At 36.8% G+C, this 24,440-nt stretch overlaps 3 protein-coding genes across 13 annotated transcripts in view; 2 read left to right on the plus strand and 1 right to left on the minus strand.

Annotated features, from left to right (window-relative positions):
* LOC126866013 (neuroligin-4, Y-linked-like) overlaps nt 1-24,440 on the minus strand; it is a 224,012-nt gene that overhangs the window by 40,877 nt on the left and 158,695 nt on the right. The gene's annotated exons all lie outside the window — the stretch shown is intronic.
* LOC126866030 (AP-1 complex subunit mu-1-like) lies at nt 299-8,415 on the plus strand. 3 transcript variants are annotated; one of them, XM_050619090.1, is made up of 2 exons: nt 299-443; nt 6,431-8,415. In XM_050619090.1, exon 2 carries the CDS (start codon nt 6,454-6,456, stop codon nt 7,720-7,722), a length of 1,269 nt encoding a protein of 422 aa, XP_050475047.1. In that variant the 5' UTR covers nt 299-443; nt 6,431-6,453; the 3' UTR covers nt 7,723-8,415. The 3 variants fall into 3 exon arrangements, with proteins under 3 accessions (XP_050475047.1, XP_050475048.1, XP_050475049.1); XM_050619091.1 differs by lacking the exon at nt 299-443 and adding an exon at nt 5,918-6,083; XM_050619092.1 differs by lacking the exon at nt 299-443 and adding an exon at nt 5,924-6,083 and having other exon boundaries at nt 6,420-8,415.
* On the plus strand, nt 312-2,804 carry LOC126866031 (AP-1 complex subunit mu-1-like). The gene is made up of 2 exons (XM_050619093.1): nt 312-443; nt 791-2,804. The coding sequence occupies exon 2, from the start codon at nt 814-816 to the stop codon at nt 2,080-2,082; it is 1,269 nt and encodes a 422-aa protein (XP_050475050.1). The 5' UTR covers nt 312-443; nt 791-813; the 3' UTR covers nt 2,083-2,804.

Below are 24,440 nucleotides of genomic sequence, written 5' to 3' on the forward strand. Positions count from 1 at the left end.
CACCAATAAAGTAGAAGTATTAGTAATTTGATTTAAGGTCGGCATAAATTTTACAATTCGTCAATTCAGCAGTCTCACTGATACTTTTCTCTTTAGCGAGACTATTAAATTATCTTTTTTACTGTGGCAGTAAAGTTGAAACGATAGCGCGTTTTACAATCCGAACAAAATACTTCCCACTAAATATTGCAGTCTATAAAGTGTTTGAATGATTCGGCGGAAGAGCGGGTCGATATTTAGCACGAAGTTGGCAACGCATGCGCTTCGATTATGTTTCGTATCGAGCAACTTCAGGGCACTGGTACTCCACAGTGCTGCTGAAGCTATTGGGAGGGGAGGGTTTTTCTGTCAATAAAACCTCTTCTGTGATTCTTCTATAAGAGAAATTCTTTTTTATGTAAATAATTGAAACGTTAACATTCCTGAACGAATTGCCGGAACATGTAAGTACTTATATATGTGACAAATTTTTCCCTGAAATTCATATCCAGTGTTTTTGACGTATCATAGATGTCAAATTAAAACTTTCCATGGATACATTTCTCATCCGTTCTTCTAGTAGTTCTTTACATTATGATTTTGCTATAAATTTTGTGCATCGTATTTTAAATTTTGCACTGAACTCTTCCTTTAATTTATGTACTTTTGTTTGATAGCATAACCTCTATCACGTATTTTCCTTACTCGGTTTATCGAACGTTCGCATTTGTCATTTTTTTTTCTTTCTCTTCGCAATTTCACATTTTTAGTAAATATTGGCATATTAGGATAACGGTTAGGTTTTTCCTAGTTACAGTATAACAAATTTTCAAGATGTCGACGTCTGCGATATATATTTTAGACGTGAAGGGGAAGGTTCTGATCTCACGAAATTATCGTGGAGACATAGAAACGGGTGTTATAGAAAAGTTCATGCCTCTCGTAATGGAACGCGAGGAGGAGGGCAATCTTACTCCGATTATACAAACCACAGAATGCACATATGCATATATAAAATACAATAATTTGTATATCGTATCCACTACAAAGAAGAATGCAAACATTTCCTTAGTATTTGTATTCTTGCATAAACTGGTGCAAGTGATGCAAGAATATTTCAAGGAATTGGAAGAAGAAAGCATACGAGATAATTTTGTAGTCATTTATGAGCTTCTAGATGAATTAATAGACTTTGGGTATCCGCAAACTACTGATAGTAAGATATTACAAGAGTACATTACGCAGGAAGGTCATAAACTTGAAATTCAACCGCGCATTCCCATGGCTGTGACTAATGCTGTATCCTGGAGATCAGAAGGTATAAAATACCGTAAAAATGAAGTGTTTCTAGACGTGATAGAGTCTGTGAATCTTCTTGCAAATGCTAATGGAAATGTTTTAAGTTCTGAAATTGTGGGTGCAATAAGGATGAGAGTTTATTTGTCTGGAATGCCAGAATTAAGACTCGGTCTTAACGACAAAGTATTATTCGAATCTACAGGCCGTGGGAAGTCCAAATCTGTGGAATTGGAAGATGTGAAATTTCATCAGTGTGTCAGATTGTCTAGATTCGAGAACGACAGAACAATTTCATTCATTCCTCCCGATGGAGAGTTTGAATTAATGTCTTACAGACTGAATACACACGTAAAACCTCTGATATGGATCGAATCTGTCATTGAGAGGCATGCCCACAGCAGGGTAGAATACATGGTAAAAGCGAGATCGCAATTTAAGAGACGTTCTACGGCCAACAATGTAGAAATAGTAATCCCAGTACCCAACGATGCAGACTCTCCCAAATTTAAGACTACCATCGGTAGTGTTAAATATTCACCAGAGCAGAGTGCAATAACTTGGTTCATTAAGTCGTTTCCTGGTGGTAAAGAATATCTGATGAGGGCACACTTTGGTCTACCATCTGTCATTGGGGAAGACGTGGAAGGGAAGCCACCAATTCAAGTAAAATTTGAGATTCCGTATTTCACTACTTCTGGAATCCAAGTGCGCTATCTGAAAATTATAGAAAAGAGCGGGTATCAGGCACTACCATGGGTGCGGTATATCACGCAAAATGGAGATTACCAGCTGAGGACGAATTAAACGTAAAAAATTTATGGAGGAAAAAGGCAGAATGTTTGACACATTACGTTAATGTTAATCACAAATGCAAAGGTGAAAACTAGTCGGTTTGCTACGCTTCCGAATGTTTACAATTAATTTTATGATAATTTTCGGAAACGATCGTGATCTGTATAGAAATTAAGATCTTGTAGAATGTAAAACTAGAGTTTGTGATATTGACCAATAATTTATCGTCATTGATCTTTATTTGTTGGATTTAGTGTAATCTTAATTTTTTTTACAGTTTTAATACTCGCTCATATTTTGTACATTTTCTTCATGTTTTGTATATAATTTCTTAGGAACATTTTCAATATTCTCCTCTCATACTACCATAAATCGCGTGCAAAGGCGATGTACTTAATTTATTGACTGTATGTTTTTTCCCATTCCATATTGCAAATGTGTACTACAAATAGTATTTTCCACATACAGGGGCAACTGTAGTATACATTAAATTACCCAATATAAAAAAAGAGAAGAATTGTAAATATGTAGGAAACCATGGTATTTGAATGTCTTCATGGAATTGTTAACGAATTATAGACATTTTCCGGTATTAATATATGTGTAAGTTCTAATAGTATTACAAGTTTATTATTGTATATCAGTATGACAAGAGATAATAATGTTGTTATTATTGTAAACAATGTATTAGTAATTTAAGACATTGAGATGTATTAAATTTTTAATAAAAACTATCTATGTTTTTTCTTATTATCCCCAATTTTCTTATAATAAATCCCAATTTTTCATTAAGTTCTAGATACAATATCCAAATTAATCAAAGTTCATCATGAAACTAAATATGATTTTATTAAAGATTTGTAAGTTCGAAATCTTTTTATCTGCTAAATCATTTCAAATTTTTCTTAGATTTAATTCGATGGACCTTCTGTGCACATTTTACTCTTTCATTTCGTACCTTAACATATAGACCGTTTATTTACCATCTCCTGTCCACGACCGACTATTTACTCAACTGAAGGAAATCACGTCTGAAGAAAACTGTAGAAGATTTGTAGAGGAACAGAGAGAAAATTAGAATGGAGGGACAAGAAGGAGGAAAGAAAATGCATTCCCTAGCGGTGGAAGAGTTGCTATCCTCTACTTCATTGATGATTTGACTTTATAATCGAGACGGTCTCGTTCAATTACGATGGAATTTCTCGCGGAATTTCGTGCAAACAGTGCTGGGATTCAGGACGAATCGATCGCCCTAGTAAATATCTCTTTCTCGTAGTTGGATTCGGGCGGGATGCAGACGATCTAGAGTCAATCAAATAAACCATCTCCAAGTTAACGATTATTACGGAAGGAGGAAACAATATTTGTCCATCTATACGGCAAATACATTTGTGCCGTTTGCTACGATCGGTTACGTTCTCTCTTGCGGCGAAATTTCTGATTTCGTTGATGAGACTCGGTCAGCAGTTTCCCGGTTCTCCATACGTTGGCTGCTTCCTCTATTTTTCCCTCTCGGATAAAATAGCGAAAGAGATTGGTTAACGTGCGAAAACACTTGATGCAGCGTAATTCTGTTATCGTGGAAACAAGCTGGCTGCACGGATTTTTAAATGTAAACACATTGTTTTTCGATTTAATCTATTTACTCGCTTGTTTCGAGCAGTGTTTTTTTTTTAAATAGGAAAATCAAACTAACGATATTACGCGTTCTGTATGAGATTTCCTGTACGAGTAATTTTAGTGTCATGGTTTATATATTTCTGTATCACTTTTATTAATTCGTTGAAGTCATTGTTGAACTTCTGTTATATAATATTTTTGTCTGTGATGCTACTGTTTTACTTTTATTGCGAATATTACATATATGTGATATATTTCTTTTATTATTTTTATTATTTACGACATCGTCAGTGTTTGATTTCAGGTATATTCTCGTTTATGGTATCGCTGGTTTGTTCCTATTATTGATATATGAAAAATATACTTTTTTTTATTATTCTTGTTATTTCTTTCATTGCTGGAATCCTCTATTTAGTATCTTTATACTGCATTGTTCCACAAGCCAAGCATTATTTTTTCTTTTCTTATTCAGCTTTTAGAGTGGAAAATTTTCTAGACGAAATAACGCAAAATTTGTGTTATCGTTTTATTATATAAAAATGAAATTCAAAATATAATAAAATATACTTACAAAAATAGCCTTTATAAGCTATCGTTTGGTTAGTCATGGTTTGAAATTTTAACTGCTCGATTTTGCGTACTTCTGGTCAGACTTTGTCGCGTTGTATCTTGCACCTTGTACTTGTATAAAAATTCAAGACCTTAGGATGACTTTGTAGCGTAGATTTTTAATCGTGAAAAGTACATGTGCGATATACTAGTGACTACATCGCCAGATTTTCATAACGTTAAATATCAAATTTCAATAAAATGCAATGAAAGGAAAGACGAAGAGGATTCGATCGATAGAACCATTTTCTCGGAAGCCCTCTTTACGGTTTAAGTCACGGTTTTATACTTTATCGGTAGAACGACATCGTAAATTACATTTTAATTAAAATTGAAAGGCTTCGATCGTTGTACGCAGTTTCACGGAGAGGAAGGGGTAACAGCGACCGGTCGGTTCCCGCGCTATCTTCTACTTTCCGTTCTCCTTTCAAAGCTCACGTAGTCAAACGAGGTTCAGTTACCTCTCCCTCGTCCTTTTATATTTTATAGAGAGCGCACCGCACCGTGGGGTCATCGATGCGCTTTTGTGCCGAACAATTGCCTACTTCGGTGCACTACACTTTTATTACGTAACACCGACGGCCATTGTGCTCCTATGTAACGTTGGAATTCGCGAACCTGGTAGATTTTTTCTTGAAACATCGCGCCAAGCTTATACCTCCTTTACTTTGCTGTATGTTCGTAAATTACGTCTTGAATTTAAAAAATTAATGAAATTTGAAGAATTAGAAGATTACAGTTATCAGGGACCAAAAATAAAAGTTAATTTGTAAGGTTTTGTGAAAAATATTATTGTCAAATGTGATTTTTGTTCAAATGGAACAAAAATGATGTCATTTTTTTGTTTTGAGTCTAATAATTAAATGTTCGTATTGTTATGAGATATAATAGTATTTAAATTTTTATATTGCTATTTATTTAGTTTCCAGAAAATATTGATAAGTATATGCTGCGCAGTATGTACAACAAAACTATTTTCTAATTGTTCTTTCTGTAGAATAATAGGTACATATAATTGGATTAATATGATTTTAATGAAATGTTATACATAAACAGAATATCAATTTACTAGTAACTTTTATAATCCAAGGTTTAAAGCGTTCTTACGATACTCGTAGTTATAACCATTAATTTATGATCGCGGTATACCGTTTTCATATTTGTGAAGAACTTTTTAGATAAAAATTACTAAATAGGCTATGAGGAATGATGAGGTTTACGGCGACATATTTTTAGTCGAATATAAGATAAAATGTTTAGAATAAAATTATAATAACTATGATAATGAACCAACGGGCATTATCTTAGAAAAATTCTATTGTAATTTTATGCAAAAATGTTAAACCATGAAATGTAATGTGCAACTGAGCGGAAGCATCAATAATTTGATTTAAAGTCGACATGAATTTTTTAATTCGTCAATTTAGCAGTAATCATCAACGCTTTCTTTCTGAGAGTATTACAAATTAACTTTTTTAATTAATAAAACCAATAAAGTTGGAAAGATAGCGATCGGACAATTTTTAAATGAAAGCAAGGGAAGAGAGTAAAGATAGCAGTAATAGAAGTAGAAGTTAGCAACGCATGCGCCTCGATTACGGCTCGCACCTCGTACATTCGTAGCGAGCAACTTCAGGTAGTGCCACAGTGGCACTCAAGCACCTGGGAGGGGCTATCTCTTTTTTGTCAATAACATCTTTTCTGTTATTCATTTATAAGAAAAATTATCTTCGATGTAAATGATCTAGAGGTTAACATTTCTTCAGGAATTGCAAGGACACGTAGTAAGTACTTATATATGTGACAAATTTTTCCCTGAAATTCATATCCAGTGTTTTTGACGTACCATAGATGTCAAATTAAAACTTTCCATGGATACATTTCTCATCCGTTCTTCTAGTAGTTCTTTACATTACGATTTTGGCATAAATTTTGTGCATCGTATTGTAAATTTTGCATTGAACTTTTCCTTTAATTAATGTACTTTTGTTTGATAACATAACCTCAATCACGTATTTTCCATACTCGGTTTATCGAATGTTCGCATTTGTCATTCCTTTTTCTTCCTCTTCGCAATTTCACATTTTTAGTAAAGATTGGCATATTAGGATAACGGTTAGGTTTTTTTTAGTTGCAGTATAACAAATTTTCAAGATGTCGACGTCTGCGATATATATTTTAGACGTGAAGGGGAAGGTTCTGATCTCACGAAATTATCGTGGAGACATAGAAACGGGTGTTATAGAAAAGTTCATGCCTCTCGTAATGGAACGCGAGGAGGAGGGCAATCTTACTCCGATTATACAAACCACAGAATGCACATATGCATATATAAAATACAATAATTTGTATATCGTATCCACTACAAAGAAGAATGCAAACATTTCCTTAGTATTTGTATTCTTGCATAAACTGGTGCAAGTGATGCAAGAATATTTCAAGGAATTGGAAGAAGAAAGCATACGAGATAATTTTGTAGTCATTTATGAGCTTCTAGATGAATTAATAGACTTTGGGTATCCGCAAACTACTGATAGTAAGATATTACAAGAGTACATTACGCAGGAAGGTCATAAACTTGAAATTCAACCGCGCATTCCCATGGCTGTGACTAATGCTGTATCCTGGAGATCAGAAGGTATAAAATACCGTAAAAATGAAGTGTTTCTAGACGTGATAGAGTCTGTGAATCTTCTTGCAAATGCTAATGGAAATGTTTTAAGTTCTGAAATTGTGGGTGCAATAAGGATGAGAGTTTATTTGTCTGGAATGCCAGAATTAAGACTCGGTCTTAACGACAAAGTATTATTCGAATCTACAGGCCGTGGGAAGTCCAAATCTGTGGAATTGGAAGATGTGAAATTTCATCAGTGTGTCAGATTGTCTAGATTCGAGAACGACAGAACAATTTCATTCATTCCTCCCGATGGAGAGTTTGAATTAATGTCTTACAGACTGAATACACACGTGAAACCTCTGATATGGATCGAATCTGTCATTGAGAGGCATGCCCACAGCAGGGTAGAATACATGATAAAAGCGAGATCGCAATTTAAGAGACGTTCTACGGCCAACAATGTAGAAATAGTAATCCCAGTACCCAACGATGCAGACTCGCCCAAATTTAGGACTACCGTCGGTAGTGTTAAATATTCACCAGAGCAGAGTGCAATAACTTGGTTCATTAAGTCGTTTCCTGGTGGTAAAGAATATCTGATGAGGGCACACTTTGGTCTACCATCTGTCATTGGGGAAGACGTGGAAGGAAAGCCACCAATTCAAGTAAAATTTGAAATTCCGTATTTCACTACTTCTGGAATTCAAGTGCGCTATCTGAAAATTATAGAAAAGAGCGGATATCAGGCATTACCATGGGTGCGGTATATCACGCAAAATGGAGATTACCAGCTGAGGACGAATTAAACGTAAGAAATTTGTGAAGGGAAAAGACATTTTTAACACGTTACGCCAATGTTAATCGTAGATATAAAAGTGAAAACTAGTCGGTTTGCTACGCTTGGTACGCTTCCGAACACATTTACAATTAAATTTATGGCAAGTTTCGGAAACGATCGTGATCCGTATAAAAACTGAGATTTTGTAGAGAATGTAAAACTAGTGTTTGCGATATTAACTAATTATCGTCATTGATCTTTATTCGACACAGTATAATTATATATTAGTATAATTTTAATTCCTTTTGCAGTTTTGACACTTTAACATTTTTTCCGTGTTCTTCATGTTCTGTATATAATTCTTTAGGAACACTTGCAGTAATTTCCTCTCATAGGACTATAAACTATGGAAATGCAAAGTACGTACTTAATTTACTAGTTGTAATACGTTTTGATCCTATGTTATAAATATGTATTCCAACGAAATTATCCAATGTAAAAAAGAAACAGAAAAATTGTAAATATATAGAAAGTTATAGTATTTGAGTGTTTTCATGGAATTGTTAACGAATTAATAGGCGTTTCCCAGTACTATCATAATCTGTAATAGTATTATAGACTTATTATTGTATGTCAGTATGACAACGAATAATAATATTGTTTTTATTGTAATAATAATTTAAGATACACAGACGATTTATTAAATTTTTAACAAAATCTATCTACGCTCTTTTTATTATCTCGAAAAATCCATTTTTTATTGTTTTAAAAATAAAGAGTTTTATGAGAAGCAAAATTTCAGTTCAAAAGTTTTTTCCATTATTTATTATCAAGTACATATTCGATATTTCCTTTAAAACTGACCTGACTCGCTCATCAATTTTACTTTCTCATAATCCCGAAAAAAAAAGAACACATCACGTTCTAAAAGAAACATTCTAATAAATAGATCCTCCTATTTACTCGCTTAATTCAACTTCGATAAAATCTACATTCGCAAGGTCTCGAATAAACCTGACTATCGAGTTGAGCGGAAATCGTTTGAAGTTAAAAGGCTGTCTACCTATGAGACTTCTATTCGTAAAAAGGCTATATCGCGAATTCGTTTGATAGCTTCGAAGGGAATCAAAGACGGTAGTATAGAAAAATCGCGAAAACATTACGCTTGATGTGGTTTCCCTTGGAAAATCTGTAAATATTCTACTGTGGACTACGTTGAATCGCGCGAACAGACGGTAGGACACGGAAACCCGATTAGAGCGAAACGCAGCGAGTCTTTTTTATTCGCGCGGCCGCGACACGGTCACGCTATGCAAATTTCGGCAGTGTGCACGCTGTGTAATAATTTTATGGAAATTGCTGATCCTGCAAGGAATTTCGAAACGCATCTCGCCAGAGTAATACGTGCACAAACGTATCGGAAGAAGATGAAGAAAATAAAAAAAAAAAGGTCATCGTGAACAACCAGACCGACCCGTTCTACATCTTAAAGGGATTCTTTATATTTATTTGGCAATTTTTAAGAATTCTTCTCTTAGCTTGGCTATCGTGACTAGAATGTTGAACAAGTTCTACAATGGTTTCGTTACGTGGTTTGTGTTATGTATTAGATACGTGCGAGGAACTGATAACGACTCTCCGTTATCGCGGGATAAAGTATTTTTGAATAATTTTACCGTGTATTACGTAGCTCTTTGTGTACATGAGAATTCTTATAGACTGGTTTTTCACCAAAAACTTGAATGTGAAGTTCACTTTTTGTCAACAACGCTATTAACGCAAAGTATTAAACATTAAAATACCATTCTTTAATTTGTAACATGGTATTAAAATCAGAAAATTAACGGAAACGTACTTGCTAATGATGTTCCTCTTCTGTAATCTTCAAATGATATTTTCTTTTCCAAAGAACGAAAGCATCAAAATTTCTCGATTAATCTAATTATTTTACGTATCTTAACGTTATTTACCGCCCATGGTTTAACGTCCTAAACATAATTCTCACTAGACAACGCAATAAATATTCTTGGGGTACGTCAGTTATTTCTCTTTTCTCCTTTTTCATCGCTTTGCATCTGCAATTTGTGTATCAATTCGCAACATCGGCTAGCACATCGAAGGATATTTACGACAACACGTTTATTCGAAATTTCCTCCTATGGTATGCGCGTTTATGTACTCACACATACATACATATCTATAATAGTACGAGCATGCACCTGTATTATATCGCAGTCTTCAGCCGGAGATGTGATCAATAAAGGTTAATGTATACTCCACGAGTTTTCCATGGGCAACTGCAATTTTCAGCTTATCGGTTCGCACGGTGATGCCTCGAAAGAGAAATCTATATATAAATTCTTTATTATACCACAAAGGAGGGTAATTTATAGTTGAGATCCGTTATCGCGGTGTTCGTGATACGGATGGATAGGTGGACCATCTTGCACAATTATTACCAATTAACGAGTTATTAGCGAAATTTTACAAGTCACAAGCTGCGAATTACAACGAGTTTGTCGCAACTCAAGCATTTTGAAATTTTATATTCAGTCACGTTTCGTAACGTATAACGCTTCTATCAGACGTTTTATTAATATTATAATTAATTACTCTTTAAAAAATGTATATTAAGTATCTTCTTGAAATCAAGTCGCTCGAACTCAAACAGCTTGGATTTAAGTAATTCGACTATTCTGAACGAGTCTTAAGGAATCTTCTACTCTCCTTGATTAAAATATCTTATCTGCGATTGTCAAATTGAAGAAAACTTCAAAGGCGCTTTTAGCTGTCCGAAGAAAAAGAGTTTATTCTTTTTCTTTGGTTAAAAGGCAAAGAACATGGGAAACCATAAATATCCTAACATATCTTGACCAACGAAAAAATAGTAAATAGCAGGTTTTAACGAAAGGGGATAAAACGTGTCGATATTTTCATTTGGAAGATGATATTACCTGCTTCGTACACGTTGTTCATATTGTGTATCTTGAAAAAAGCCGAGAGAAAGCATGCAAAGCCAGCGAGCCATCCGAAACCCATTAAGGATTGCAAATTATTGGAGCGAAATGATTCTTTCGTTTCTTTCCCTTAACCTTTTTTCGTTTCTTTTTTGCTTCTTAAATGGAAGCGTGGCCTCGCGAAGTTATTTCGTGAAATTGTTTTTCGATTGGAGGATTATTATTTCCTTTATCGTTAGAGCTACTAGACTTGTAATATATCTGTATATAATCAAATGTACCGTGTAGATATTAAGACAAATTATTATACGTATATATTCATAAAGTATTAGAAATACAAAATTAATCATCATAATATTCTCCAAATAAAATTCATTAAACGAATACAGATATTATATATATTATTGTAGTATCGGGGGAAAACCATGAGTAATTAAGAGGGTCTACTTGACCATGGGACATGTGCAGGCCAGATATACCAGAACCAGGGTATAAAAGGTAGCCGTTAGTGAGTTGAGGAGCTTTAGTGTTGCCAGCGAACTTTAGCGTTGCCGGAGTTGTCGGGCTTTTAGTGTGTTGCCAGCGTTGTCGAGGAGTGTCGTCAGCGTTGTCAAGGAGCGTAGTCGGCGTGGAAGAGAGTCATTGTGACGAGACGAGTTAGCGACGAATGATGACTGCGTGCATATAGACTGACGGAGCATCGTACTTGATTTTGTGTTGGCGTCAACGATATTGAAATAAATCATACCGTTACCAAACTAACTAACGCTATATCTTATAATTTATCCTATATTATTCTCTACATTTATCTTTACTAAAAATTACGTAAATACCGTATCTCCATCGCGTCTCTCAATTAAAATCACATCAACAGCACCAAAGGCCATCTATTATTTATTCAGAGATTTGGCCGATAAGAACAAGGAGCATCAAACAAATCCGAAATGTACGAGTGTAATCGTCAAGTACAAGCAAGCAATCTCACATAAGCCACGATCAAACACTTAGGCCATATCATTAACAGCGTGAAAACGAAAGAGATCGATTCGAATTAAGAATCTGTAATCCCCCTTTGAGCGGTGACGCGTGCCACTCGTCGCTTGATCGATCTTACAGAGGAGATAGAGGTTGAGGCTCAATTTCATGGTTCCCCTTTCACCCTTAACGTTCCTTTAATAGAAAAAGCAAATTCACCGAGGAAATCAGACTGGAAAGTGGCGGTGAACGAGGTACGAGGTACGCGTGCAAGCAACCCCTTAGGGGATCGGTTGCACACGTCTCGTGGAGCATCGGCCTCTCGATCGGCCCCGGAATTGCCCTGGGATTCTACGGCAATTCTAGCGAGGCCGATTTAAAAGTTGCATCCGAGATCCTGTCGCGAGATCCATGGCAGACGTCTGGTCGTCTCCGCCGCAGGATATTAAAACTTCGCGGGGAAATATATAGCGGTTGTCAGGTCGACTGGATACGTCGGGGGACGAATAAAAATGCGACTTATAGTACAGGCTGGAGAATAAGGAAAAAAAAAAGAAGGACGGCCAAAGTTGCGTTTTTCTCGAGGGACTTGCGGCCACGACTGCAAAACTCGCCGGAAACGGAGATTTAGACGGTGTCGTTGTTGGGATTGAGGATGCTGCTACTCCGAGGACTTGATCGTGTAACGATACGAGAGATGTTTTATGTTAGTAAATGGAAATATTTTACGTCGCGATGGTTGACTCGAGAGGACCTATGGCGCTGTTTAGGGTGTACGTGATTTTGGAAAAAGTATATCGGATAATGGATTGGAAGAAAGTTCTTTTTAAATTTTGTTAATAGCCCATTGTTACAGAAACAAGAGTAAAAATGAAATTAAATTCGTTGGAAATCTGTTGAATTCTTCGCTCGGCCAGGTTCGTCGAGCGACCGACTTTTTGATCTTAAAGTCTTTGCTGTAAGCGCTTCTCTGTATGAAAAGTAGAACGTCAAATCGAATTTATACATTTCTATATGCACGAGTAACGTAGAACGAAAATTGTTTTGTCGTAAAACGAATTAGCACTGCAATTTGGACTTAATTTCAGCGGTTCCTGGGGAACGGCATCTCGCGATGTCGCTTAAATTCCGGGGGATCCATTGAATTACAGGAATATGAATCGCAAAACCCGTGGATAACTTCCGAGCTGTTTGGTGTACATTCACAGAAATACGTTCCAGAGGAGTTTGCCATTCGTAATTCAAGCCGAGTTTATGTACCTTGTGTACAAAGTGTTGGCGCGAAGTTACAGCGCTAGAAATACTCCGCTTTTGAATCCCGAAAGTCATCCGTTTCCATGGCGGAAGTGGATGCACGCTGCCTGGTCCCGGTGGTAAGTGACACGTGGCAGCGTCTCGCGAATCTAAGAGTGTCAAAACTTTGCCAGACATTGCTTGTTTATTCATTTCTGTATCCTTGGGTTACGAGCGAGATTTGACGAAGGTAGGTAGAAACGCTGCTCTCCTGGATTACGGGGTAAAAAATTCAAGATAATTCAGATTTACCAAGATCCCGATGAAATTGAATAGAAAATCACGCTCTGAAACTTTCCTACTAAACGTCTCTTACGATGTTACAAATGGAAACTAATCAGGCAGCGTTTGAAAGTAACTTAAGTATAAAATAGTCGGACAACGAAGGATCTTGAAAGAGAAACAAATGTCCAAGACACCTAAGGATTCCACGGATTCGGTTATCGAAATTTTTCCCATTCCGCCTACACGTTTCTTTTCGTTTCCCAAACGCAAACGATATTTCACCAGCGTGTAAACTTTTTCTCTTAATAACACGAAGCCAACCTCCGCGCCTTTTCTCTCGCGCAGTTAAGCGCCTTAATATCCTGCTTTCCCGGTGCACAAAATTCGACGTCATAACGCCACGCCATTTTAGAGTTCCTGATAGCGCGTTAAGACGGCCTCGGCAAAACAACCGGTGATTAATGGCGATGCGTCAGACTTCAATGCACCTCCGGTTTTCAAAACCTGTGAGTTCGCTCGTACCACTCTTCCTCTCTCTCTCTCTCTCTCTCTCACGGTCTCTCTACCTCTCTTTCGCTTTTCCATCAAATTCAAAAAACACGAATTTCACAAGGAATTCACCGTTCTATCGAAAACCTGTTCAAAGGCTCGGGAAAGACTAGGCGAGCAGAAGGGTGGCGTTTTAAACGCGAAGCTAAGCCGCTTTCAGAGGAAGCTCGACGAACTGGGACAGTTGAGCGGTGGTTGAGCATGTATGAAAACGTCAGACAGCGCGTAAATTAAGTGACGTTCATTTCGCGGTTCTCGAGGGACACGCTTGCCACGGCCCCGTGATAAATAAAAGTATATGTACGTTTAAGTCTCAAATGTTGGCGTTGAAAACGAGGCTCTGGCTTGTTGCCGTTGCCCGTCGCGCCATGAAAGGAGTTTATATATGCGTGCTTGGGCGTGTAAAATCGTAGAGGAACGGGCCGCGGTTTCCCTCACTGCGGAGATACTACCTTGAATTACGGGGATCTGGCCGAAAAAAATTCCCTTCCCTGTTGGCCGTGGTGGTTCGTGACTGTGGAGAGAATCGGGACAACCGCCTTAAAAGTGCTCGAAAAAACGCTACCCTTTTCCCTTCTATCCTCTGGCAAACCGGTCCAAAGAAACGAACTCCCTAATTTTCTGCCACTCGATTACAGCCGAGATCCGGCGGAAGTTGTAGTTTTTGTCGAATCCCTGTACTACCCTACGCCGTTTCCCGCGTCTAATTAACCTCGGGAATGTATCTCGTTTCAACTATACCGCAACTACGCTTTATCGCAATTTCTGTGTTATATCTCGCGTGTTGCGTTTCTGCTTCGGACCTGTTTTTCGGCTGACAACTTGTACGTTCTATTGGCGAAAGATAGATTTTTACACGTTAAGCTGTCAAAGGGTTGTTAAGCTTAGCTAAAGGCTGAGTCAAGCTGCAGTTTGAAAATTTTAATCTACTCCTTTCGAGGAAGTAGACGTTCTTTTTCAGCAATTCTCGAGGATAAAATTCCGTCTATATTTTCGCGCGTGACACGTTATGGAACGTTTCGAGATAGCGAGCTTATAAACGCGTTAGTATACTGCGCGACGATAGTCCCTGACAAAATACGATTTAGATACAAGCTTTTTGCCAAAAATGGCCAGGCAATTTCGTAGGATGGGAAAAGGAAGGGGATAGAATCACTCGCAATTTACCCTTTACCGTTGCAATCCTCCCCAGAGAGAGGACTGGCTGGGTAAAAATGTATGCGAACGACACGAAGAGATTCTCTAGCTCGTTATCGATCGATAGGACTCGGCAAGAGGCAGTGCACCGTGGTGGCTACGTAAAACCGAAGAAAAGCGAGTCGGTGGCCTAGCTTCGAAACGAGATTCCCGAATTACCCGGATTTCTCGGAAAAACCGGCATTTACTCGAGTCATTTGGGAAAAGGCGAGGCCGCAAATCGCGTGCCCCGCTGTGATTTATCCTCCAACGTTCTTTCGGAGGAAAAAGCGAAAAAAGCCGAAAGGGGAAGAGAAAGAGAAAAAAGGGGAAAAGAGAAAGAAGAAGAAGAAGAAGAGAATTTCAGGCGGATGGGTGTTAAGCATCCACGATAGACGAGCTCGTGTCTGTTCCACGGACTGACAAGAGTGACAAAACGCCACCCCTTCGGGAAGACCGCGGGATCCGTCACTGGCTCCCAGCCAATCGAGCTTCCTTGTTTTCGCCCCCCGTGCTTGGAGCTTCGACATCTGATTGCAAATTACGTTCTCGGGGTTACGAGTTGTTTCCGCTGTTCCGCCATACCGGATCGATGCCTCTCGAAGGCGCTTCGTTTTTCTTCGTAAGCCCCTGGACCTCGTGAAATAATCTCCAACGTATCCGTCACGTTGGGATCGCTTAATTCGGGGATTCCTGCGAAGTCTGCCAGAGATTTCCTAGACTTTGCCTGTCTGCGCTGTTTTTAGCTATCGTGCAGTCATTTGTGACTCGCAGAGCAATCGCGCGAGAAATTACGCTCGGGTTTTGAACGTTGGGAGGGAGACTGTTAACGAGAGTTGGTGAATTGAAACTATGGTTGGTTCGTGTAAAGCGCTTTGGTAATTGTTGGTATAATTTAGTGACAATTGGAGATTACAATGGAGAATAAAGAGAAGTCGGGGGATTAAAGACAGAGATCGCGCGATAGGGTAGCAAGAACAGGCAGCAATTTCAAATATGTTTGTATAGGGGGTGTTTTATAAGTTTATGTACTGTTTGTAAGTTTATGTATTGTTAGCGGTGCATTATGCAGGCGAATAATACCGCTGTATAAGTATAACGTTATAGGTATTTGGCTGGCAAATATTTACCGCAATCCTCTTTGCCAAATTAAAAGGAAGCAATAGAACGACACAGTTGTTTCTGTTTATAAGAATCACGATGATTGAGAACACGACTGACAAATCGCATAAAAATTTAGAAGATTTTCTGCGTAAGAAAGAAAAATGTTCTCTATCACAAGCTTCTTTCTTAATTAAGAAACGTACTACCGTCTTTGTCCGTAAGAAAATTCCATCTTACTTAGAAATGCAATCATAATATATTTAGTTTCTTCTAATTCTCTCTCGGGGGATAACCGACGGCTCGAAAATGTTTCGCGAGATCTGCACGGTACCTCGGAGTCGAAAAATGTGTTGCATTTCGGTCGGTGATTTGCGCGCGTCCATTTGCATTTTAACATTTCAATTTTGCCATGCAAATGACATTATGATCGCGAGGACGGCGTGTTCTTCTCTCCGTGGGCGTTATGGTGGCGATAAAAATCTGTCGGTACCTCACCACCCCCGTCTATTCTTCATTTCCCTTGGAAACCTTCTGAATCAGATAGCTTTCACGGCGGTTCTCATTAGTAAGAGAAACGCCAGCAAATATTTATAGATACCGTTCCGTGGCATTTACATTCGGCGAAGGGAAAGAAAACGTTGCACAATGACGCTTTGTGACGTTGCAACGGTACCACGAACTCCATTTCCACCCTTTCCACTCTTAATACGACCATCTTTCGCATTATTCGTCATCCCTTTTCGTTCTCTGTAACATCGCCAACCTTTCATTCGACTGTTACAACGATGCTTAAAGTCGTTCTCCATTCAGAGTTATTAAAATTCTGGAATATCAAACGCGAATGAATGACTTTTATTGTACAGGACGGCTCAATAAAACGACGCCAAATTGGTACAGCGTATTCCGCAGATTATACAGAAGAAAATGATTTATTACAGAGTTAGAATAAATAAAATAATCATTGTCCATCGAATAAGATCGCGTGACGTTTTTTACTCTCATAGCTATGCGTAATTATTTCTCGATAATACGACACTCGACGTTGTTATTTATTTATCAACGTGTAATTACACTGATCCCTCAATCTGCGCGGCACTTGTGTTACGCGGTAGATTATAACGCAATTTACGAGGTAGTTTTTACGCGCGATCTTAATTTACGTGGTCAGTCGCGTCAGTGTTGTATGAGATAAGAATAAAGGTACATTACGTTTCGCTAGTCATCGTATGTGTACATATTTTTCTCCGGTACTGACAGACTTTATTTACGCGATTTTTATTCGCGTAAAACGAATCCACGTTTCGAACGGAACTCCGCGTAAATCGAGGGGCGGGTGTATACCGAAATACGAAGTGCGTTTGGATTCAGAGCGTATTGAATCTTTCAAATCTCTCACTTCCCCTTATCGCACCGCGAAAATTTCATTAAATTGCCGTACTTTGATAGTTAATACCATACTCGACAAAGCACTTCAGGGTTTCAAGCACCTGAGCTTCAACTAGATCAACTCTCCAACTTAACGAACTTATCCTAACTTTCACAAAATATCAAGTGTCTGCGAGCCAGACTCAATTTGCCACTAACTAAACCACATTGAAACATTCATAAAATCTTGCAGTTCCTTTAACGTAAAAACGTCGATCTATTTATTTCCTTTATTAATCTATCTTAGCCTTTAGTCTTTCGTTATCCTGCAACTTTTAAACCACTAATGGATCACCTAAGAAGTTTAAATCGGGCAATCTTTAAATCTCGAAAATATTAAAGGAAAGTCAGCAGAACAGTAGAATTTCAACGAATATTTCCATATTAAAGTCCGCGTTTATATATATAATTTAAGAGAAATGAAGAAATTAAATACATACGAAAATTTTCATTAATTCGCAAAATAAAAAAATGTTGAAATTTCCAAGAAAGGCAGACGATTTTGTTCGTTCGTGATAACCGTGAAAGGAAGAAGGGATGCTCATTACGTCAGCTCGTTTTGTCGTTGCAACGCGACCACGGACATTGGGAAATGCAAATAGAGAGCAGTTTGGAGACGTCGGAGGCTCTTCGACGTTAAACTCGAGAGTTAATGCATTCGAGTATCGCGGCGTATGCAAATACGCGGCAAAGAGGCCGCAGCAGCACAGCACACGGGCAACGTAGAGGCGCGGCGTCGATTGTCGACGTCGCGACGCGCGTTATGGAAATAAACGCGACGCCAGCCGGATACGATGATATTACGAATTAGATGGGCCGATAATAATTTCCGGCTGCGCGACGATGAATCGACAATGCTTTCGGGTATAATTAAAGTGCCGAAGAAACATAAACCTGTTTCCTTACCAAGTTTATCGGAATTTTGAATATTTTCCAAGAATACTCTATGAATTTTAAAACTCTTTTACGAGTCTGCGCAAGTAAAGAAGATTATTACTCGTATCTCTGTACAATTAATTTGAAATTGCTAACAAAAGTAACAAGAGATTCAGTATAGACGTTCAACTGAAAAATCTCAAATTGTTAATATGCATAAGAGTTTAAGAAGTGTAATATACATTCATCGATTCAGTCCAATCTCTCAATCCTTCAACGCATATATTTTTCCTTGGTATATTCGTGAAAATGATCAATATTTTTATAATAAAAAATCTTATACTGCGAATGGATGTACCATATATTTTGTATAAAATATTTAGATATTTTAATATGTACATAAGATATCTATCATACTAATAAAAGATAGCTAAGATAGCTATCATACTAATAAAAGTCAACGACTAAAATAATCGGCTAAACTAAGAACAATTCATTAAGTGGTTGATAAAAATCAATATTGAGGCGAAAAGTTAAAAATAGGTTGTTCGAGCTACCAAACTGAATAATATAAAAGAAAAATATGTAAACTATGGATCCTGTTCATGTTGCAAAGTCTCGCGTCCCGAATCTAATAAAGGTTGCAATGTTGGGGGGATTCATTTATTTCCATTACCGTCACGGTCGATTAGTGGAAATTCCATCCAAGCCAGGTTAGTTATTACAGGAACGCTGTCAGATAATCGAACTTCAGATAAATGCTGCGGCGGCCTGCTATGTACGTACGGACGTACCGCGTATATTTGCATGCGTGTAAACGTCGACAAATTACCTACGCTCGAATAATGTGTCGGTCCACGTTAAACATGGGAATTGCGGCGGGATCTAGCTTGCACTAAATTTGCTAATAACCATCAGTATTCTATGGACACTTCGATTTATTGGTTCACGCTTTGGTTTTTTTCTCTCTCGTCGATAGGATGGCAGAGAATGGTGAAAAAAGAGGTACAAAATAGTACGCCTCTGACCAACGTCGAAAATTGTTGACTGTTAGTTTTCGAACTGATTCGTCCGACGAGCGATTAACCGAGAGAATTTGAAATAAACCAACCAAAAAGCGAGAGATTTTGATTTTTCCTATGGAATCCTTTCTTATGGAATTTTGATTTCGTCGATATAAACGAAATATATAAAGTTCCAAATAAAGTATAATATAATATGTTGTTTTAAAGAGGAATTTATGGACTTACAATAATCATTTTAGGGAGGTAGATTATAAAGTTACAAACTTAAAGTGGAGATTATCAGAGACGGCATAAGTTGAAGTGGTTTAGGTCGATGCAGATTGAAACACTAAGTTATGACCATATTTTCTATCCCAAACGATGGATATCTCTAACTCGCTCTGGTTAGTCATGTATTCAGGAATTTAATTAACTTATTAACAGGCAAAAGTTTTTATGACCTAAATTAAGCTTTTTCTGACCGATGATTTCTGAAATTTTTCCAGCGAGGCTATTAAAGAATACAAAAAGTTGTGATTCTCTTCACCTACAATTTTGCGCAATACCTTCCTTTTTCGACCTTATTTATCAAAAACACGATCATACTCTCGAACTTTCATAAATAAACGTATATTTTCTTTGTCACACGAAGTTTTCTGCAATTAACGGATTCGTACGACTAATGAAATTCAACATGATGTTCGAAAATTTCATATAATAAGTTTGCCAAAATAACATACTAAATAATCCTTTGCTTCCTTAATTCCATTTATCAAGGAGTAATCACGTTGCCGTGTTTCCTCCTGGAAATTTCTGGAACGATGGGTCACGTGTAAAAGTTCTTCCGCTCGAAGTAAGGAGAAAAAAGGAGATCCTCCTTCGATCGACGTATCGTAACAGGTATCCGTGATCTCTGCTAAAGTTTCACGGGAGAAAATACGCCCCTTAAACGCGTTATCAGAGGCACTCGGAAGCAGTGGTAATTAAATAGAGTGACGTAGTTGGGACTTTGCACGAAGGTTGCAGCTTACCAAGACCGAGGGGTCGACGAACCGCGTTGCTTTCGTTGCACTTGAATGCATTAGCTCAGCTTAAAGTCGAGATGGCGACGACTACGTCTCATTGCATTTGCATTTACTGCAGTGCCCACACGCATTTGCATTTAGTTACGAATCATTGCGGGGGCGAGAGGGCGCGAGCACGCGCATGTCCTAGACCACCCTCTTCCAGAGATCTTTGTCGCTTTCGACAAAACTTGGGAACACGTATATACTGTCACGTTCAACAAAGTCTGGCCTCCCTTTTAAAGTCAACCACTTTATTCTCGCACCCGTAAAATTTTGATTTACGGACCTCTGATTCGCCACGGAAAAACCAAGGGATTATGAAACTTGCGTGGAAGACTAAATGTAATGCATAGTAAAGAGCGTTGGGATTATCCTTTCTTGCTCTTGGATGGTTGGGAAAGTTAGAAAGGAGTTAGTTTTTTTTTTTTTTTTTAGATAATATGGATGAACGCGAATGTTTGTATAAAAGAACTTTTTAATGGATGTTTGTTTGTATTTTTGAGGATGGGCTCTATAAATTTGAAAGAAAATAATGTGAATGACACAATACGTAATAGAAATATCTGTTTTGTTTATGCTTTTCTTTATTAAAGATACCTACTTTTTTGAAGTTAAATCATCAAACTAACCTCTTCTATATGATAATTATATGTATGTGCGGCACATACGTTTGATCGAAATGATGAAGCGAAAAAGATTAACACATCCTAAAGCAGCTAAAAGCTGAATGCTAAAATAATGTCGCAGTCATTAAATGTCAGCAGTTAGAATTTTTCAAACAGATCTTTATAAATTTGAGACAAAATAATGTAATAAATGAAATGTCACAAAAATGCTCGTATTGCTCGAAGATATTTGTCTTTTAAAATTTGGTTATCAAACTAACCTCTTTCGGACAATACATGCACATATATACGTATGTATAATGGAACTAATTAAGTGAGGAAAATGAATGTATGTACCTGGAAGAAACTAGGAGCTGAAGATTGTGAAGATCCACTGGCTATGTTATCGTCATTTTGTTGAAATATTGTAGGAGCGAGAGATGCTTCTTGTGATAACACACGAAACACAACATTTGCTATTACATATTATTTTATATATTAAACCACGGTTTATACGCGTTTAAACACAGTAAAAGGAGTTAGTATATGCAGTAAAACACTCTGATGCTTTATCAATTAAGAGAATTCAATCATAATTAATGCGTATTTCCGAAAAATACCACAAGAACTACGCGGATTGGATATTACATGGCTACTGCAGCGTCTTACGGAAATCGAAAGTTTCCGAAGATGCCCGAAAGGAACAAAGCCGACTTAAATTTGCTAAAGTGACGCTAAAAGCGCGGGAAAGTTACGTCGGACTGCAAGGTTTGCACGGTTTGCTTTCCATAATTTGATCAAATTTTCCTTAGATTAAATGTTACTTTTCATAAAAATTTGCGAGAAAGTAATAATTTAATCGAAATGTGATAGGAAGGATATAGTATGGTACGTGTAAATACAGTGTAAATACAAGTATGAAGCATATATGTGATGACCATAGTATGTCGTTCGAGAAACTGTCACCAAAAACGTATACGGTTAGGTATGTATATCGAAGATTTGCTTTAATTAAAGTTGATAAATCATGCATACCAGTATTGATATACTGACGTGTTAAAAATAGTTTGAAGATAGATTCTTAAATATAAAACTAAAGTTGTTTTTAAAAGTGTTTGTAAAAAATAAAACTGTAAGAGGTTAATTTTTGTCACAATCTAATCTTACAACTTAACTTTATTTATTTTGCAAACATGATAGAGGTTACCTTTTAGAGTAGATTGGCTCACACTTCCTCCTTTGAAAAAGAGTAAGGAAGAAGAAAGACGGTTTTTATATTTTACTGTCGATGTTTTGCTTTTATTAATTCGCTATCCTTTCAGCAGAAACATTTTAATGGCTGCCACTCGTGTTGACGGAGAACGATTTTACGCCGCTTATTTTCAAGCTAGGGGAAAATTGTGTTATTAAGACGTCAACTTGAATCACCATCTTCGCTGCAATTTCGAGACATTCGAGGGAGCAACGGGGTTTAAAATATCAGGCGATATATATTTCACGGTAAGAATTCACATTCTCTGCATTTTTTTCGATCCTTGATTCTAATTAAACGTGAACGATAAAGAAAACGAACAAACAGGAGAGGGGAAAAAATAGGAACAAGAAAAATATCACCGTTCTTCATTACAAGCAAACGAGGAAAAACGCGTGGCTTTAATTCTCGAGTTTTTATCGGAACTCGATGCTGTAAACTACATATACAGGGTGAATTGTAAAAAATGGAATATACAAGTACCTCATTTTTAAATTTACCATAGTTGAGAGTTATGAGAATAAAGAAATGTAGTTCTTTTGTAGATTCTAGATTTCAATTTTTAAGAAATAGCATAATATTTAAAATTTAATATGAATATCTAGAAATTTGGGAATTTAATAAACCAAGAACTGAAAATATGGAAAGCCTGGAGATTTTGAATATTCGATTACATTCAAAGTTTTTTTTATTGGTCATGACATTTGTGTTAAAAAGTATTGAATAACAATGCGATAAGCACCCTGTATATCCTTTAATAGACTCGACAAAGTGCGCCAGTGCAGAATAGATTGATAATTATTATAGAGAAAATAATATTCCCCATTGCTCGTAATCCTGCTTTTGCAGCGAAATAGATACGAGAGAACGAGCCCAAAGCGATCTCTATTCCGTGTAATTTCAATAACTCAAATATTAAATACGCTCCGCGAGTTCAGTCGTTCGATTCTCCCTATTTCTAGATATAGAATAAAATTTATTTTTAATCTAGAACTCGTAATTTCATATATTTGATCAGGATTATACATATACGGCGGCCCACAAAAATATTTGGACACTTGTAGAAACTTTTTCTGAATATGTATATTATATAAAATATTTTGCACATGATATAACCATCATGGTCACTCACATTGAGAAGGTTTGAAATAAATTCGAAAATATACATAAAAGTTAAAGATATTTATTGTAAACGTACATTTAAAAAAAGTCACAAAATTATTAAATAGTCAATTACTCTACCATTATATTGTGTCGCTAAGTAAATTTCAAAAAGTTTTTTATGACACACATAATACATTTATAAAAATTTCCTATAATAAATGTTCAAGTTACTTTCGTGAGTCGCCGTATATGCTCGTATCTCGGTTATTTTCAATAATTTAGAAATAATTTTGAAGAGATGGTACTTTTTAATATCGGCGTATGATGCGACCGTACTCGTAAACGAGAGTTCCCCATTTCCAGTCTATGCAAATGCTTTCGAGGTGGCCTCGAATTCAGTACGACATTAATAACGTTTCACTTCGTTCAAAGAAAAGGATTCGAGATGTCACGTCGCCAATATCTGTCGTTCGATTTTTTAAATAACCAGTTTCCGAGAATGGAAACGGCGAAGAATCGATATCTACCGTTCACTGTATTCAATGATTTTCGCTTTGAACAATTTTTAATACCGCGTATCTATGTATAAGAGGAAAACACATGGAAATTTTTAATATTACGAAAGACTTCATTATCGCAGCAAGGCTTTTAGTTAAATCACTGATTTCCATGGGATATTACTAGAAATTAATACAGAATATTGATTTCTTGGAATTATAAATTCTACGATAAATGTCTCTGGTCTATCTGGAACAAGACACGTACTAATAACGAGAGAGTTGGATAGAAAAAACTTTGTAGGAAAAATTAATTCTTCAACAGAAAGATGTTGCAAAATGTTGCGAGAGATCATCGTCTTACTTCTTCGAATATTTTCAAAGAGATTTTGTCTTAGTAATTCCCCAAGGATTTATGTTTCTTTTACTTATCATAATCATTAAGCGTGATACAATTTGTTATAATTCGTTTGAAAATAATTTTTACGTAATACCATTTAAATCCTCATGATATTAAATATTTTCATAATCCTTTAAGGTTTAAATTATATTAAGACGATTTATACAAGTAGTAACTTTCTTTTCTTGTCCATGGTAAATGAACAGAATTTTCCGTCTGGAAAAACGATGCCCTTTG

The sequence above is a fragment of the Bombus huntii genome, chromosome 5 (genome assembly GCF_024542735.1).
Source record: "Bombus huntii isolate Logan2020A chromosome 5, iyBomHunt1.1, whole genome shotgun sequence".
Taxonomy (NCBI): domain Eukaryota; kingdom Metazoa; phylum Arthropoda; class Insecta; order Hymenoptera; family Apidae; genus Bombus; species Bombus huntii.

Coding starts and splice junctions, on each gene's coding strand:
- LOC126866031 (XM_050619093.1), top strand. CDS start 814: ATGTCGACGTCTGCGATATATATTTTAGACGTGAAGGGGAAGGTTCTG.
- LOC126866030 (XM_050619090.1), top strand. CDS start 6,454: ATGTCGACGTCTGCGATATATATTTTAGACGTGAAGGGGAAGGTTCTG.